The sequence below is a fragment of the Petaurus breviceps genome, unplaced genomic scaffold (genome assembly GCF_028583685.1).
Source record: "Petaurus breviceps papuanus isolate PSGF00001 unplaced genomic scaffold, PetGlider_PUasm1.0 90845, whole genome shotgun sequence".
In the NCBI taxonomy this organism is placed as follows: domain Eukaryota; kingdom Metazoa; phylum Chordata; class Mammalia; order Diprotodontia; family Petauridae; genus Petaurus; species Petaurus breviceps.
The window spans coordinates 2,182,941-2,201,826 of record NW_027187359.1 but is presented as its reverse complement, the minus strand read 5'-3'; the positions used below and the strand labels follow the sequence as shown (position 1 = coordinate 2,201,826).

General features: G+C 39.9%; 1 protein-coding gene across 3 annotated transcripts in view; it reads right to left on the bottom strand.

The window, feature by feature from the left end:
• Window positions 1-18,886, bottom strand: part of OGDH (oxoglutarate dehydrogenase) — a 105,493-nt gene that overhangs the window by 33,901 nt on the left and 52,706 nt on the right. The window contains exons 4-6 of one of the 3 annotated variants that reach the window (XM_069071880.1): window positions 17,339-17,441; window positions 8,840-8,884; window positions 3,151-3,266 (exon numbers count right to left, since the gene is read on the bottom strand). In XM_069071880.1, the coding sequence (XP_068927981.1) occupies window positions 3,151-3,266; window positions 8,840-8,884; window positions 17,339-17,441 (264 nt within the window). Of the gene's footprint in view, window positions 1-3,150; window positions 3,267-8,839; window positions 8,885-17,338; window positions 17,442-17,562; window positions 17,654-18,886 lie in introns of all 3 variants that reach the window. The other 2 variants (XM_069071879.1, XM_069071878.1) reach the window with 2 other exon arrangements.

The window sequence follows — 18,886 nt, the reverse complement described above, 5'->3', positions numbered from 1 at the left end:
ACAGACATTTTGGGTATAACAGTGGTAGGGTGTGAGGAAAGGGAACAAAGAGAGGGGAGAAAAAACAGTGAGAGTGAGTGCAAAGAGGTACCATTTACAAGATAGAAGCATATCAACTAAAAAAGGGGAGAGAACATGCTTAGGAGAGTTGAAGGAGTGGGACAGGGTGGGAGTAACAATGCTGAAACTTCACCTGTGGCACAATGCCTTCTTCAGCATGCTTTTTCTGGGACTGTGAGAGGTCTGGGGAATGCCCCTGTCTGTCATCCTTAGGATTTCAAAGATTATATCAATTCCAATTTCCCAGAACACATGCTGGACAATGAAGAGAGAAAAGGCAGTGGTAACAAGCCAATCTCTCCTTTTCTCTACCCTCCTATGCTCTAGAATCTTTTTAAGGTCAAAATTAGCATTTTGCTAGTCCTTAATTCATATATGCTGAATGAATCCAATTCAAAAAGCATTTATTAAGCACCTAGTACTTGTAAGGCAATGAGGAAATGAGCTGTTGAAACTAAAGATTATCAAAGCTCAAGAGACTTCTTCAGCATATAAGTTTTAAGCCCCTCAATACAATTTCTTGGAATCACAGACATTTAGAGTTAGAAGAGACCATAAAAGTCATGAAGTCTAACCCTTTTGTTTTTCAGATGAAGCAATAGAGGTCTAGAGCATTGAAGGAAGTCATCAAATACCTCCTATTCGTTAGGATCAGAACCTATGCCTCACTTGTGCAATAATGCTTCTTCTATGACCCCCTCTTTCTTTTGTATGTTTTTCAAAGTATAAGGATTCTTATCATTATGCAGTGAGTAAGTTCTAAAGGATGATACTACTGTATTTGCCCACAATAAAAATTAAAAACAGACCCTGGTACTAAAATCACTGTCCAAGTCAAGAACAAGGGAACCTTGCCTAAGCATAAGAGACAAGACGGAGAAAAGAAGAATCCTTAGTGGCTTAATTTTGGGAAGGATTTCTTTTAGCCTCCCCCAAGGTGATTTTACAAGTCCTTGAGCAAGATAATTGTTACCTTTAGATGAGATCTATGATAATAAGATAATAATTAAACTGGGTTTACAAAGTTATCCCAGGAACAATGGACATTAGTAACCTTTATAGAATTTATAGGTAACTTGACCCCATGGAGTTTTAGTCTCCTACTTTGCTTGTTTTCCTAAGCCAATCTGAATGACAGATCTCAGGATATCTACCCACCACAGTTACTGATGATGACAGAAAATGTACCTACAGGCACATGTCCGAGAATACTAGGAGTGATTAGGGAACCTTGAACCTGAACCAAATCACTGCTGACCTGAAGGGAAGGGAAATTCTTGTCAAGTCTTATCAAAAGCTCCCTTCAGTCATCTTAGGAGTTCATGTTTTATCTATGCTTATCAATGTGAGCTGTAATTTACAGCACAATTTTTGGTTCTTTGATTTAGCATTTATCATTTGATATTGAGCCCATCTAAGACGCAGAAAGGGTTAGCCAAAAACTAAGTGATTTGGTTTAAATTCTTTACATCCTCCTCTTATGTGTGAGTGTCCTTGTTAAAGACTTACGAGGGAGATCTAGAACCAGGGTCAAACCTGAGGTTTCTCTTGTCCTCCTTAGAATTTTGGTGACAAAAATCTGAGTTCTATCATTGAACAAAGTGCAAAGGGAAATGATAGGTTAAATATTCCTGAAATGATATGCTACTCTTATCCTTAGGTAAGAAAATGGAATAATTTGGGAGAGGCCTTGAATCACCTGCTTTCTTTCAATTCTTATTGCAATCCCTGGTCTAAAAAAGGGTAGGGCATTCTCCAGAGTTGGTTCTCAGCTTTTCAGGTTGATGTAGCAAACCCAGAGAATCATGTAGCAATACTACCTTTAAATTTTTAAAGCTGTGAGCAAAAGAAGGTATTACACATACAGAAGACAGCACACAGAAAATTTGGCATTCTAATCAAGTAAAACTTGCAATAAAAAATCTGAAACACAGAAAGGCATACACTAAGAGATCTAGAGAATTAGAAGAGGACCACCATGAGCATAAAAAACAAACACTTTTAGATAGACAGACCCCCCCCCCCCCCGCCACACACACCCTTTAGTCTAGACCTGTGATTTCATTAGTGTTAAGGAATTCCCAGTGTGGAAACTCCACCGATGCATTTTAGCAACATGTACCTTGGACACAGGCTTACCCATGGTCAAAAAGCTAGTATTAGACAGAGGGAGTATCAGTTCTTCCTGACTCCAAGGTCATTCATTCAATAGGCCATAATGCAGTTCTATGTCTAAGTCATTTAGTCTTACTGAGCCTCAGTTTCCCCATCCGTAAAATGGGGATTATAATAACAGAATTACCCACAGGGGGGCGTCCGGATAGCACAGCGAGTGGGAGCGCCGGCTCCAGAGTCGGGATGACCTGGGGATCGAGTCCCGGGCTCGGACACTTGGCACCCACCCAGAAACACCTGGCCGTGTAACCTTGAGCAAGTTGCTTAACCCCAATTGCTTAGGGGCGGCCAGGTGGCTCAGCGAGTAAAAGCACCGGCTCCAGAGTCAGGATGACCTGGGGATCAAATCTGGGCTCAGATACTCAGCACCACACCCAGAAATAACTGGCCATGTAACCTTGAGCAAGTTACTTAACCACGATTGCTTTAAATAAAAAAAAAGAAAAGAATTACCCACAGGGCTGTTGTGAGGATCAAATGAAATGATGTCTATAAAGTTTTTGCAAATCTTAAAGCAATATATAAAACTGTGACTTGCTACATTATTTTGTGGACATATAGTGTATATGTGATTTTAATCAACATGTAATTAGCTGAGTTCATGGTTTTATACTTTATTTCTCATTTTAAAAAGTAATTCTTATAAACTTAATGACATCTTTAACAAAAAAAAAATCTATGATCTTATGATCTAAAACAAGCCCCTATTACTGTGTGAAGTGTTATCTCCACTAGTTAATAGAAGATATAGAACTCTGACTATAGCTTATGAAGGATCAAAAGGGGATTCTATGCCTTTTTTTTTAAGGAGATCCAAGAATAACTCTATCCTTCAAATTCTGCTGCTGACACATATCATATACATGTATGTATGCATGTATGTATGTATGCATGTATGATATATATGTTACTTACCTCTAGCCGGCGGATGATCTCTCGGAGTGGTAGGGCAGACTCCTTTCCCCCAATGAAAGTAGTAGTGGGCAAGTGGAAGACCTTGTCGAGGTCTGATTCATCCAATCCATAAAACCCTGCAGGATTATTGTGGGTGGGACAAGCCAGAAGAGGAGAAATGTATTTTGCAGAATATGGGACAACCACACAGGAACCAATTATTTATGGAAAGGAGGAAAGGACTTCCCCCCGGGGAGAAAAAAATGAAAAAAAAATCATACCAGACCAAACATATAATTAAGGAACAAGTTTGCATAAAAATAAGCAACAAAAATATCCAGAGTCAGGAATGTAAAATTCAGCGGGAAACAAAAATAAAGAACAAAAATTAATGGGCAATATTAAGAGAAACAATCTAGAAAAACAATAAATACATGATTTGGTTACAAATGCTCCTAATAGGGAAGACATTTGTAACAATTGTAATCCCATATCCACAAACATTTCCAGGCCCCCCAAATAATTTGGGGGTATCAGTGTGGAGAGGGAAAGATCACAAATGGCTTTTGAACAAATTAGCCACAGATTGTTCAAAAACAGTTAAGGGAGAGAGTAAAAAACAAGGGATTAATAGTTCTAGTTAGACAACAAAAAAGGTTGTAGGAAGAATAAGGAATGAAACAGGAAAACAACCAGAAAGAAAATAGGCATTAAAGCTGTGCACCAGAAAATCTGAATAGAAACCACTGGCCCTAAAGAATAAGTAACAGGACATTACAGTGGGGAATACTTTAAAACAAAACTAAAACTAAAACAAACCCCAAATTCCTGCTTTTCCCAGCTCATTCTAAAACATCCCAAATTAGAAAAAACAAAATTAATGTGACTGGCAGATTTTCTTCTTTTCCAATTAATTAAATATTTATTGAACACTTACAGAGTGTAACACTTTCCTCATGTAAAATTTGGTGTACTACCTACTAGCAAATGTCTTTAAAACGACTCCCTCTCTACCCTCCCCAACCCCCCAGGATAACTCTCAAAAGAACTGACTGACAAGATTTGGTAATGAACAAAATGACACTGAGAGCAAATTCATAGTTCATATCATTACCGTGAAACAAAATGGTGGCTGGTTTCCATTAAATGGGCCCAGCTTCCATGATTAATACTAAGTGAGCTTTTGGGTTCGGAAAATATCTTACTTCTTCATCTTAGTGTGTTTTTAAGTCTCTGTGAGATAAAAATGGGTAAAAAACTGTAATTATTAGGTGGGGGTGGGAGTGGGGGATTGGAAGGGTACTTAACTATCTTTATTACAAAGGTTATATGCCCACATTCCTCAAACAGCTGATGTTCAGTACTACTCAGCTGTTTGTCCACAAAGGCAAGTTTTGAGTTACTAGGGAAGCTGGAATCTTGACACTGTACCCCGCCCAAAGACTTACTTCTTCCAGAGCAGTTCCTCTGCACTTATTTGTTTTTTCCATTTGTTAAGAGACTCACTAGATATTCCATTTATTTAGATCTGCCCGTGCTAGACAGTCCTAAAGAAGCCAAGCCTAACCTAACTAGAAATTAAGCATTCTGCCCTATAACACAGCTTCTCAGGGACATCCAAACCTCAGGGCAAATCCAAAAACAGAATTCACAATTCACCTTGCCAGTAGCAGACAAAGTAGGCTTGTTGAAGGCTGTGGTGGCAGAAACAACGAAGGACTATCAGATACTCTAGGTCACCTATTCTCCTCACCCCCCCTTTTTTCTGAGGGAGCACTGAACGGAGGAGTAAGGATGCCTCATGGAGGCAGCCCAATCCTGTAGATAGGTATGATGACCTGGTGGGTAAACTCCCCCAGTAAAGTAAAAGGGAAGAGGAGTAGGCTCAGCAATGGCCTTTTAGAATAGCAAGTGTTTGGTTTCTTTAACTATCCCAGGTTACCACTGTAGGGCTCATACCATTCTTACGCACATTATCCCAGGCTGTCCTATCTTCCATTTCAGTGACTCTGGAGTGGCTGGGCTGCCTGTTTCTGGGCATGAATTTTTCTTCCTCCTTCTTCGGAGAAATACTAGAGCCAGGGGGAGATATATTACAGGTGGAAAGCAGAATGACAGTCTCCAGGTGGTTGGCCTCATTCTGCTTGGCTTGAAGCCCCAAGGGAATGAAAGGGAGGGGCTTGATAAGCTAGAGAATTATCAGTGAAAAGGAGTGGGTTTGGTATAAGGTGATGGAGAGGAACATCTGTCAGGGCCAGGACTTTGAATAGCAGGCTGTCTTCTCCCACAGCAGCAAAAGAGAGAAAAGGCAGGGGGTTGGGGAGAGGAGTTGCAGAAGTGCAAAAAAAAAAAAAAAGTAGCTGAGGCAAAAGCAGTTCCAAGTGGCCTCTAGGCATGCAGGTTCATTTCCATCACACTACTGCCACCTACCTGACTGCATGCTAAGGAAGCCAGTTAGAATTCCTGGATAGCAAACAGGCTCACTGCTGTCAGAGTCTGGAATAACTGAGCCAAGCTGCTAAATGAGAATGTTAGGGGCACTGATGCCTCCCAGGCATATATATGGCTATCATCACATCAGTATAAAGAGTCATGGCTATGGACACTGAGACTTTCACTGAATTTGCCAAATAAAGATAATTAAGAATTCTGCCTTAAAATACAAGAATTTTGCCCTGACTTTGGAGTATTTGAAATGGAAATCTTTATAATATTACTCAGGCTCAAAAGGAATCACACCTAATAGGCTTTGTTGAAATAATTCAGTACCTTTCTCCTAAAAAAAGAAATATATGTGTGTATGTATATGTGTGTGGGCATACACACACACACACACACACACACACACACACACACACACACACTCGATTTCCCTAGCCAACAGGGAAAATCTGAGAAGTCAGGAAGACAGCTTAGGGCTCAGAGGAAAGCTAACCTTCTTCATGGCTGCCCCACCCAATACAGATGGCCAGGGAGCAGGGGAAGAAAAGATCTTTCTCCATGGCATGGTGTACACCGTGTCAGCAGGAGCCTGGAACTAGTGATAGCTTAAAACCTAGACATTCAGAGTCCTCAGATAAGGACAAGAACTCAAAGGCCTTGTCAACTTGGAATGAAATACGGTACTCTCTGCTTCTACTAAAGCAGCCTCTGTTCTGACCTTGCCGAACTCTAATAAAAATCCAAACTGATTTCACCATAAGGCTATAGTCATAGTCATAGTGAGGACCCTAGCAATGTCAAAAACTGCCTTTTTTTCAATTCAGCAGTTTTACAATAAAACACAGGGGCTCAAAAGAATTATTCTTAGACTCACAACCTGCATAAACATATCCACAACAACTGCATGTATTAATGATAAGGACGGGGTTAAGAAGCACTATGATACAGGTGGACAGAAAAGCTGGTCTCTGAATCAAACAAACAAAAAGTAACTGGGTTCAAATTCCACCTCTGACACAAAGTTTATATGAACCTGAGCAAGTCACTTAGACTCTCCTGGCTCCAGGTACCTCTCTAAGCCTATAAACTGCAGATCTGGTTTATTTGAGGGACTTTCCTAGACTAATGAAATCACAGGTCCTCAATAAAAACAAGAAAAAGAAAAACATCCTCAAACCCCAGATGGTAAACTACAGTTTTGGAAAGGAGAATAGGGCACAGCTAGGTGGCACAGTGGATAGTTTGCCGGACTTGGAGACTCATCTTCCTCAGTTCAAATCCAGCCTCAGATATTTACTAGCTGTGTGGCCCTGGGCAAGTCACTAAACCTTATTTGCCTCAGTTTTCTCATCTGTAAAATGAATTGGAGAAGGAAATAGCAAACCACTGCAGGATCTTTGCCAAGAAAACCCCAAATGCGATCACGAAGAGTCAAACACAACTGAAAAATGACTAAACAACAATATGGCAATATATCATGCTATTTTCATCTCTTCCCCATTTTATCATAGGCTAGCTATCTAAAAATGAAGAAAACTACCCTATGACTATGTGATCCTGCTTATCTATATTAAGTGCCTTCTCTTTCTTAATATGAAATCAAAAAGGTCACAGATTATAGTTTCACTAATTTAGGACTGCAAGGCCTAGAGGCCTAGAGGCCATTTAGTCCAACATTTCACAGAAGAAACTGAGACCCAGATAGGTTAAATGACTTTCCTGAGATCACACAGGTAGTGAAAGAGGCAGGATTTGAACCTGGGTCATCAAACTCTAAATCAAATGCTCTTTTCACTGTAACAAAGTGATTGAACTTTAACCAAAAAGAGTTACAATTTTTGCAGCAGCTATTTAGAGGGAATAAAAGATTTTAACTTAAAAAAAATCATATCCCATATTTAATTCTTTCACATACACACGTACTCTCTCTCTCTCTCTCTCTCTCTCTCTCTCTCAGCCTTGTTGGAAGGCAGGTTGTACTACAGGATAAAATTTTAAACTCTAAAACAAATTGTACCTTCCTCAAGTCTAGTTCTGTTCCTCTAGCCTTCTGGTACTTCCTCTAGAAAGGGAGGGACTGGAAAGTACTCTTCACTCTAATAGTCTGCTCTATGGTTAATGGCTGGGGGAGAGGGAGGTGAAGGGAGGAAGAAACCGTATCATTGGTGGAATTTTTATTTGTTTTTGACAAAGCTCATTCCTGAGGAGAGCTCATCATGATCCAAAATAGACTGGCCCAAGGAAAATAGTGTACTTATGGAATGAAAAAACCAAGTGTATATCCCTTGAAAATCTCTTTCAGGATGAGGACAACCTGAACACAGATGCTGAAGATCCAAGCTTTACAGAGATCTCTGGGAAAGGTTTTTAGATATGTAACTCCCTTGGTTTCTTCTGACTTAAGTCTACTTTTATCTAGGACTGTGTGGCTAAATCACAGAAGGACTGTCCTCTGCTTTCTAGTCCTTCAGCTATATTTAAAACTGGTACTTACATAGATCAGATTCTTACTGATGTGATGACTATGACAAAGGAACAGATGGGAAATTCACTAGAGATTACCTATATAGGAATTTGGAGAAGGCCAAGGTTCAGGAGGAGACTGTAGGTTTAAGCAGGATGGCAGGTGAAGGCAGGCCAAGACTATCTTAAAAGCCAAGCTAAATTCTATATCCATTGCTCCTTTTTATTCTCTGTAAATGAAGAGAACCTCAGGAACCAAAGTTGTTCAGTCAGGAAGAGATGGATATTGCCCATTTCAACGAAGTCTTATTACCAGTTCGGCTGTCCCTCAAATTAAGGGAAACACTAAGAAAAGAATCTTTTTCCAAATACTGAGGTACTAGAACAACAGAAGCTGGAAGAGTCCCGGGCTGAGGAGGAGCCACAGAACAGAACATAGAGAAAAGAATCCACTAACATGCAGAACTTAACATGACCACTGATTGGCTCTTGGCTAGTGACACCAAGAGGCCTGGACACTATGCCAAAGACCAGAAGCTCAAGATGAAGCAATGAGGGTGTTTACATGAAGATGGAAAATGCTTTTGCAAAAACACAAAGGATGGGAAAACAAAAATGAGGTCACATGTGACAGATGAAGGGATGGGAAAAACAAGTTTTGAAACAATTTGCAAACAAAACATTTGATAAACGACTAGGAAGCTGTGCCAACTTTCCCCAAACTGTGCATGCCCAGAAAAGTTGAACATTTGATTTGAATAAAGTCCTCAGCTCCAGAAGGGTGAGAGACTTGTTCTTTGCATACCTCCTACAGTAAGCATTCGGAGTCGCTCCTGGAAAACTGCGAGATCTGGGAGGTGAGGGGAGAAGGGGGGAGGTGAGTGCAGAGGGAAAAAGACAGTAAGAGTTAGTTAAAAACACTACACCATGAAAGCAGTCAGGGAAAGCACAATTAAAATAACTTTAAACATAATCACACCAAAGGAAAAGGGATTAAATGGAAGATGACTATTCTGGGAAACAGAGATGGAAAGTCCGTTGTAGAACAGCTGGAAATTCGATCAATAAAAATGAGAAGGGTTGGGGGGAACCAGTTTTTACTGATGCGGAACTGATCAGGCAGCCTGGTTTGAGAAACTCTCATCTCCCTACACTTCCAAATAGGTTAAGGTAATTTTCTTAATTAGTTGAATATATCCATCTAAGTTGCTTTGAATAAACATTAGGGAAAATTAAAATACAAAAATTTGGGGGTTTTGGTGTACCCTTTCCCCTCCAGGATCAATTTAACAGATGATGTTATTCATTCCTTAAATCCTAAGACTCTGAAAGAGAGGAGGATCCTTGGCTTCCAAAGAAAGATTACTTGCTGCTTGCTCACTGATATTCCTAAAATGGTGCCATGACCAGCATAGATAGAAATTAACTGGCAAGGATTCTTCAGAAATGAAATTAAAAAGAGTATTGTAGCAACAGATGGGTAGCTACATGTTTTCCTCCCCAATGGGCTTTTTGGCTGAGCAGTCTATAACACCTGTATTTTCCTCAATAACCTTTATCTGTCAAGGGAAAAAATCAGGATGTTATCTTTAGCTATACAAAGTATTCCAGACTTCAGCTCAAGCTGCCTGGATGTCAGAAAGCCTGGTGGGACATGCTGATGTGAGGGAGGGAGGGAGGGAGAGAGAGAGGGAGGGGAGAGAGAGAGAAAGAGAGAAAAAGAAGGAGGGAGAGAGAGAGAGAATGTATATATATTTTGAATTGTAGTGGTGCAAGAAGCTGGGGGCAGCCCAGAGGTCACTCTTCAGAGGTCATTAAATGTCCATCTCCAAGGAATGCTAAAAACTGGCCATTTTTGATTAAAATAGATTGGTAGGGGGTAGCCGAAGGCTCTCTTGGATGTCAAAGGTGAGTTCTACAATTTTAGAGAAAGACCCAAATAACAGAATATGGCCAAATTCTTCACTATCATCTTAGATAGAATTTAATGGCATTTAGAAAATAAAGGTCAATAGGGGTATGCAACTCTGGACCTAATGAAGTCATCAGAATAGCCAGTTTGGGGGACCTAAATGAAATAAGTATTCTACAGGGACATTATTTATACTTGAACTCTCAAAAGCACAATATGATTTGGGAAGGAGGCTTAATCTTGCCTCAATTCCACTGAAATCCAAAGGCTTCTTAAAGTTTTTATCAGTGTCTTACTTAACATCCCTTCTCTCTTTTCTAAGGATGGAATAACCTTGAGATTTTTTTCTATCCAATCCAAAGAATCAGATATCATGACCATGCTATTACATCCATTACATAATTTCCCTAAGCTCACGTAACATCACTAACACTGCAAAGGTCAATGAAGAAAATGAGCCCAGTGAACACTGGAAGATACAACTCAAAGTCTCATTTACAGAAAAATACTGTTATTTTCCTGGACCTGAATTGAGTAACATTTCTTCCCTTTAAAAAAAATGCCAAAAGAATACATCTTTTCTAAGTGGGTAGCTGTGTGATTCTATGGACTATAATGCAGTCCTCAATGACTCAAGGCAAATTTCACTCAAGTTTTTTTTTTATTAGAAAAAGCAGAAGTGCCCATCGATCAAGTTGGTTCCTGCTCAGATGCTTTGTGAAGGACAAAATCAGGAAAGCCAAGAGATCATGGCAAAAGCTCCCAAGGATGGAAGAATAATGGAAGGGCTGGCAATTTGTTATGGTGAAGTCTGTGCTACAGCAACAAGGGATGAAGAAATGATTTGGTTTTGTCTGTGCGCAGAAGAGCAAATTCATGGGAGACTGAACAATGTTGTCCACATCTAAGCAGTGGACAAATGATAACTCTGTCCCTTGTCCTTGCATAGTGACAAGAGGGGAAGGATGTGAGTGCAGGAGATTTTGTAAATGCCTAATCTAGAGCAGAGACTGAAGAGAAATGAGCTTGTTGTTTCCTCCTTGCTCCCAGTTCTTTTGTTATAACTATCTTGCTGTATCACCATTAATTACTAACCAGCTAAGATTGATCTTCCTCTAGTTCTAATATACAGATTTATTTCTCTACATACTCCCCATTTTCTCTACCTCAACTTCTCACCCCAACATTAGGGTAACTAAGCTCTGTTAATCACCTAGGCAACATACAGAAGTTAACTAGTTATGAGATAATGAGATTTCTAGTGAAGGCAGAGGGTTAAGGAGAGTTTCTGATGCATTAATGTTTAGTGAAGTAAAGGGCTGATGTCATAACCTACAGAAACTGTGGGAATCAACTCACCTGAGTCGACATGGGAATTAGCTTGATTCAACACTTATAAATTAAAGAGATTACTCTTTCAAAATCTTAACTTTTTAAGAGATTGTCTGTTTTCGTGGATCAGTGTATCTCAAAAAACAACTTTGTCCCTACCAAGTACCTTTTTACAAAAAAGTTCAAGTAGCACATTGGGCACTTTAAACAACAAAATTTTTGTGATGAGACCTGTGATTTCATTGGTATGAGGAGATCCCTTTGAAGAATTTTCTTCCACTTGTTCAGATTGGTACATGCTCCACAGCCATAATTATAGACTTTAAGTTTTAGAGAGTTCTCTGGTGTACTAAGAGGTTAAAGTTTACATAACCATGCCCACAACACCATCTAATTTAATTAAGAATGAGTTCTTTCTCAGGCTAATCTTGTTCCTGTTAAAACATATTACCCTAGTGGTTTCAAAAGACACCTAAACTTAAAAGTGCCTTAGCAGGGGGTGGCTAGGTGGCACAGTGAGTAAGAGCACTGGCCCTGGAGTCAGGAGGACCCAGCATTGGTTCTGGCCCAAGATACTTATCACCCACACACAAAAAAAACTGGCTGTGTAACCTTGGGCAAGTTACTTAACCCCAATTGCTTTAAAAAAAAAAAGTGCCTTAGCAGAAAATTTTCCACATGCCAAGAGATGACGCTCTACAAAAGGTCTTTCCTTGATAAAAAAACCAAAATAACACATGACCCTCCCAATATTCCAAATCTGAAAAATGGGGTCTTGTGAATTGTAAATAGAGAGAGAAGAAAGGCTCAAAATGGCTAGTGCTATGTAGCTTCTGTTTATAATCAAAGAAATACCTGTAATGACTTTTCGAAGTTTATCCTTTAAAAAAAACTACAGAAAGTATAGATCTTCAGAGAAGGGCAAACTGGTGAAAACTTGGCTCTTCTGGTACCTGATTTCACACATACAGGTGTCAGACTCTTATCTTGATGGGAAGAATCTATTGCCTTAAAAAACAAACTAAAAAACGCCAACACATCTATGGTAATTTTGGTTTGTACTTTCTTTTTCTTGAGAACTATGAACTGAAATTGTAGCAAAGACCCTTGAAGCAGACTGTTTTTCACATTACAACTACATCAAGATTGAGGTTTGCTTGGCTTTTAGAAGCTGACTGAATCTAATGTGCACTGATCTCATGAGGAATTAAGCAGAAAAAAATTTTAGTTTATAAGGTCCAGAGAAACAAGGTTATACACAGTGGCTGGTTTTTCTGGTTTACTTTAGTAAAAAGTCTGGTTTCAATTTAGAATTACAGGAACACATACATCTTTTTCCTTACACTTCCAGACTTGATAAGCAGGGGAAATGAATACTTAAGTCAACAGTGGTGGGGCTTGAGGCATGAGGTAAGGTGTTGTTTGGGCAGGAAGTACCTTCTGCCTTTGTGAACCCCTATTATTTACTCTTTTTCAAGGTCAAATGTAAAAGAAAATGCAATCTTGTAACTACTCTTACTTATTATTAGTTTTGTGTTTGCCATTAACTGACTGTGTTCTCAACATGTCAATTCTATTCCTGCCTGCTCTGACAGCTTGCCTACCTTGATCCCCTCTCCCCCATCATCTTCTCTCTTGCTAGCCAACCTTCCCATGCCTACTGGCTTCTTCAGTGCTACAGTCTACGAACATCTCTAAATCTGCCCCACACCTGGGGAAAAAAAAATCAACTGACCCTAAAATCTCAATCATTTGGACAGATGGAGCCAGAAGATCTGAATTCAAATTAGGACTCGGACTCTTACTAGCTGTGTGACTTGGGCAAGTCACTTAACCTTTCTGCCTTAGTTTTCTCAACTGCAAAGTGGAAATAATAATAGCACCTACCTCCCAGGGTTGTTGTGAGAATCAAATGAGATATTATTTTTGTAAAGCAGTTATTAGCACAGCATCTAGCATGTAATAGCTGCTATATGAATGCTTATCCCTTTCCCCTTCAAACTACCATCCCATTCACCTCTCTCTTCCCTTTTACTGTTAAAATCTTAAATAAAGGTGCCTACACTCTGCCTTCATTTCCTCTCTGCTTACTAATTTGTCATCCCCTTGCAATCTGGCTTCTGAGGCTACCTCTTAGCTGAAACAGCTCTGTCCAAAGTTACCATGGATCTCTCTTTTTTTTTTTGAGAGGGGAAGACAGGGTAATTGGGGTTGAGTGACTTGCCCAAGGTCACTCAGCTAGTCTGTCAAGTGTCTGAGGTCAAATTTGAACTCAGGTCCCCCTGACTTCAAGGCTGGTGCTCTATTCATGTTGCCACCTAGCTGCCCCGTTACCAAGGATCTCTTACCTTCTTAATTTAATGGTCTTTTCTTTGTTAACCTCTCTGCAACTTATGATACTGCTGATCACTCTTCCCTTCATGGATAGTCTCCTCTTCCATGGTTTGTGTGACCCTGTTTTCTCCTGGTTTTCTGGCCTACCCACCCAGCTGCTTCTTCATATCCTCTTTGTCTAAGAGGATCCCAGGGTTCTGTCCTGAGCTGCCTTCTCCTTCCCTCCTCTTTCCTATAGAACTCATTAGCTCCTGTGGGTTCAACTATCATCTCTATGATACTGATAAGCAGTTCCAGGTTATCTATGCAGCCCTCAACTCTGCTGAGCTCGAGGCCTGCATTGTAAATCTGCCAAACACTCCCAACGACTACCATAGCAGCTCAAATTCAGCATGTCCAAAACAGAATCTCTTTTCCCCAAAGGTGGAACTCTTCTTAACTTCCCCATTTCTGCTGAAGGTACCACTATTCTTCCAGAAACTGAGGAGTCACCCCCAGCTTTTCCCTCTCTTACACTTTTCTTAATCAGCTGCCATTCTACTTTAACATCTTTTGCACCCATCTCCTTCTGTCCACTCACAAGATCACCTCCCAAATGGTCTATAGAACCCTACTTGGAATCTCTACTTCATTCTTTTCTCTCTAAACCACAGCTGTTACACTGACATTGTTAAAGCCCAGGTCTGACCGTGTCACTCTCCAGAAGCTCCAGTGAGTTGCCCCTTGCCTCTAGGATAAAACGCAGACTCTAGCTAGTCATTTCAAATCATGTACAAACTAAATATAGCCTTGTCTTTCCAGGTTTATTGCACATTATTCTCTTTCACATACCTACATTCAGCCAAGGCCTACTTTTCCTTCCATCTTCCATCTCTTCTCACACATCCACAATGCACTCTCCCTTCCTCATCTTGATCTCATGGAATCCCTAGTTTACCCCCAAGGTCCAGGTCAAGAGCCACCTTTACTGATCCCCAAGTATTAGAACTTGTCCTCCCCCCATTACTTAGTATATATTTAATATTCATTTAACTATACACATTCTTTCTCCCTAATAGTCAGAATATAGGTTTCTTGAGGACAAGGATAGTTTTCCACTTTTGTTTTTATATCTTCTTACCTAGCACATATCACCTGGCTTAATAAATAAGTGAATGAATTGGAGTTTCAGTTTCCTTATCTAAAAAATTAGAAGACTGTACTAGGTGACCCTCAGTCATCCGGTTGAGTTCTAAAATTGTGATGCTAAGTAAAACTTACTCATATTTCACAAGCAAAAGCAAATAAAATCTATATTGCATGTTTCATTAGGAGAATTTTGTTTCAATCTGGACTCAAACTGGCTATGTATCCTTAATCAAGTACCTTAAACTCTCTGGGCCCATGTTCCTTCATCTGTAAAGCGAGAGGGCTAGCTCTAAAATCCTATGTTTTATGATTCCTTATTCTGTATTCACTCTGTACTATGATGCTCTTCAGTTATAGCAATGTCTTCAGTGGGACAACAAAGAAATGACCCACTGATGCATAATTCTCTAAATGTATAATTCACCAGCCAAATGAATGGGTTAAGCCTTCCCTGAAGCTCAATAACTACTGCCAGCTTTGGAGTTTCTTATTCCACAGCCTGGAATGGCTCTAGAGCCTTTGATATACCCAAAGATTTGAACTTGTATCACTGGTCTGAAAAACAATTATTCAGCCCATATTCTGAGAAAATAGGCTCTGAATGTGGCTAAATATGCTACCTAACAGAGATGGTAAGTGTGGTATTGGTTACATCAAGGACTCCCCCATGGATTCTGCATGACTGACTATTCCTTGCTCTACCCAAGATCCACTGACTCTTGAGGACTTTCCAAATTTTAAAAAGTATATGCTACAATGGCCTCATGGGCCTGTAAAGTCACCAAAGGTTTAGAGGGAGCAGACTGGGAGTGCTTAGCAGCTTAATGTTAGTTACCAGGAAAACAACCCTTACTTATGATAATTGGTGGGTGGTAGGGAGGGTTCCAAAGTTCCCTGCACTGATAGAACCATTACTTCTTGGATCATGAGGATGCCATCATGGTACAGAAATAGTCATAGGGCTTCTCTAAGCCCTTTATCATCAATGACATGCCTGGCTCTACCACAGATGACAGGAACCAGCTCATGACCCATTCCAAAGCCATTAGGCCAAGTGGAACAAAAGGGATAAACACACTTGTTGCCTTGTGCTGGGGATGTCTATGAGGCCACTAGATAAAATGACATTCAGAAGATTTCCTCTAAACTTTTATTTTGCTAAGACTAAGGTATGACTATGACAGAGGTAAAGTGAAAAGGAAAATTTATATCATGCTGAGATATAAGAAAAAGGAACATAATGACAAACAGAAAACGTCAGTCCTAGAAACAAAGGTCTTGCAAGCTTAGATGCACAAGACATTTCTGGCATTCCACATCTGCAATGCACTTGTGTTTGTAAGGGTCCACAAATTCCACAGGATGAGGTAGAAGATTTTTCTTCTGTGTTCCTTCCCCTCCCCAAAATGCCAATTTCCACGGCAGGACTGTGAGTAAGCTAATGCCTTTGTTGTAGCTGTAGCTAGATAATCATCAAACTGTTAGCATGCACAATGCTTTTCTTGTGGGGCACCTCAGCCATTTTTGTTAGTGATAATTATGATTGCTCTAGCTCAGGTTAGCATGCCACTTAGGACATTTATGGATTAACCCTTGGAAAGCACCTGTGGTTAAGAGAGCCCAGCAATTATTATCCTGCACTGAACCAGTCAAATGCCAGCCTTCCGATTCGACTGAAATTAAGAGGAAGGGGTAAGGGATGCAGTAAGGATTCACTGGGATGCCTCAGCAGCCTTTTAATTCTAGCAGGATTCCATTTGTGTGATGCACATGCATGTCTCCCAAATGGCTTGTTGATTCCAGCCTCTCTGTACTCTGTGGGAATGCATTCCAAAGTTTCCTCATTGTGATCACTGACACTCAGGAATTCAAAGATTCAAGCTGCACATTCAACTTGCAATGAAACTGATATCTACTGTAAGTAAGGGATGTGAAAGGCCTCCAGCCCAGTAAGAACTGTGACATGCTTCAGGCTCAAAGGGAATAGGAAGAGAGGGTTCTTGGGCAAAGCCCAAACTCAACTGAAGTCCCTACTTCTGCTATTCATCAAGCTTTTGCTCTAGGCCAAACATGGAACTGAATTTTATGGCCTAGAAAAGGGAAAACTGAAGGCAAAAGGAGCTAGTCTTTGAAATAGTCAGCTATTACATGTTGAAAATTTCCTCCCCTAGCACAACTAGCCTGTTTTTAGAACAAAAAATTATTTTAATTTTAGAGGCTATACTTATTCCCTTCCCCTATAATTAAAAAAAAAAATTAAGCCACTAATTTATAAGGAGCTTAATGTTAAAGAATAAAACCAATTAAATTTTTATTTAAACTAAATAAAAAGACCTTTAATGCACAGATTTTATTATTACTTCTTTTTTTTTTTACTTATTACTAAGAAGCAACAGTGTGACCAAAGATCACATGCCAAAAGTACCAAAATTAGACTGAGGAAGTTCTAAAAGTCTCACCTATAAATTTAGAGTGATCAGTATAAAGGAAACTTAAGACTCTTCCCTACTTATCTGTTAAGCATTCTGGCTCCCATCAGCTGTGAAAGGGAGAGGGGAGCTCAAGCAGTGCGGCACTAACTGCTCTAGGAACCCTCACCAAGTTTGTCTGTGGATGAGATAATATCAGCTGGAACGGAGGAGTCCAGATCAGCATCCAAAATTCCCAGGGGATCCAGCTGTGCTACATGGTGCCCTCGAATCTATGAAATGGGCCAAGAATGGAAAGGAAAGGACACATACAAAAGGACAAGAGAAAAAAAAAGAGGGAAGGGGTAAAAAAAGTAAAATTACATTAAAATTAGTTTGCAGAGTAATTCTCACCAACGTTTGAAGAAACAGTTACTGGTGCATCATCAAAATTTACACAACTAATGCCGAGGGGATCAAGTTTTGCAATGTGGTGACCCCTGACCTGGAAGCAACAACACAAGTCAGTCAATAAATTGAATTTTTAAAAAGGCATGCATTTCAGACAGACCTTTCTGGAAAAAGCCTAATGCCCTAAGTGGGACCTATAGCATCAGCAATCTCACATAAGTATCATCTTTACCCAAGAGGCTCCCAGAATTTTTCTGTCAGCAAAAAGCAGCACATTTATGCATTTATGGAGATAATGGGACATGAACTTCCCACTCATAATCAACTATGACATTCCCAAAGGTTCCATCCCTTAAGTCCCAAACTTGGCCTTCTTATCCACTTGGCCAAGATCAACCAGAAAGCAAACATGTGACATAACTGAGCTGTTCAGTAACTTACCTTGGTTTGGAACATGAACATCCTACTTTGGCTAGCTAGGCAGAATTAAGGGAGGCTCATAAAAAGCCAATCACTGATTCTTCCAGTGGACTGAAGATTTCCACAGAGGACACCAAACTCCTTGATGGGACAAGGAAGTCCTTTGTTTTTAAGGTTATTGTGATAATGTGTCCTGAGTTCTTTTTCCATGGCTGTAAAGAGTAGCCTACAGTAAGTACAGCCAGGTGTACTCAGAACCAAGTTAAAATCAAAGCAGGTACAGAACAACTTCTGACCTAGACTGTAGAATTTGAATGTCTAAAAAAACAAACAAAAAAACAAACAAAAAAGAACATTCTTTCAAAAATTTAAAAGTTCCATTAGGCCTTGGACATTTCATGTATAACTTCTTACTCATGATTTGTGAAGGGGGATTGTTGATTCTTCTTAGAAAAGATCAAATTTAGGGGCGGCCAGGTGGCTCAGAGAGTAATAGCACTGGCCCCAGTGTCGGGATGACCTGGGGATCGAATCTGGGCTCAGACACTTAGCACCACACCCAGAAATAACTGGCTGTGTAACCTTGAGCAAGTTACTTAACCCCGATTGCTTGAAAAAAGAAAAGATCAAATTTAGACTATCCCCAAGGGTACCTGATAATGTAGGTAATAGGTAATATGTCAAAGCATACCTATCATATCTTTAACATTTGCAGAATTTTGGAACATGTATCTATCACTGGCTGAACCATATGGGTTATATACAATGAGGGTGTGGTAAAGAACTGTTCACATTTTTTTTCCTTTTCTTCTATCTCTTTTTTTTTGGAGGGGGAAGGCAAGGCAGTTGGGGTTAAGTGACTTGCCCAAGGTCACATAGCTATTAAGTGTCAAGTGTCTGAGGCTGG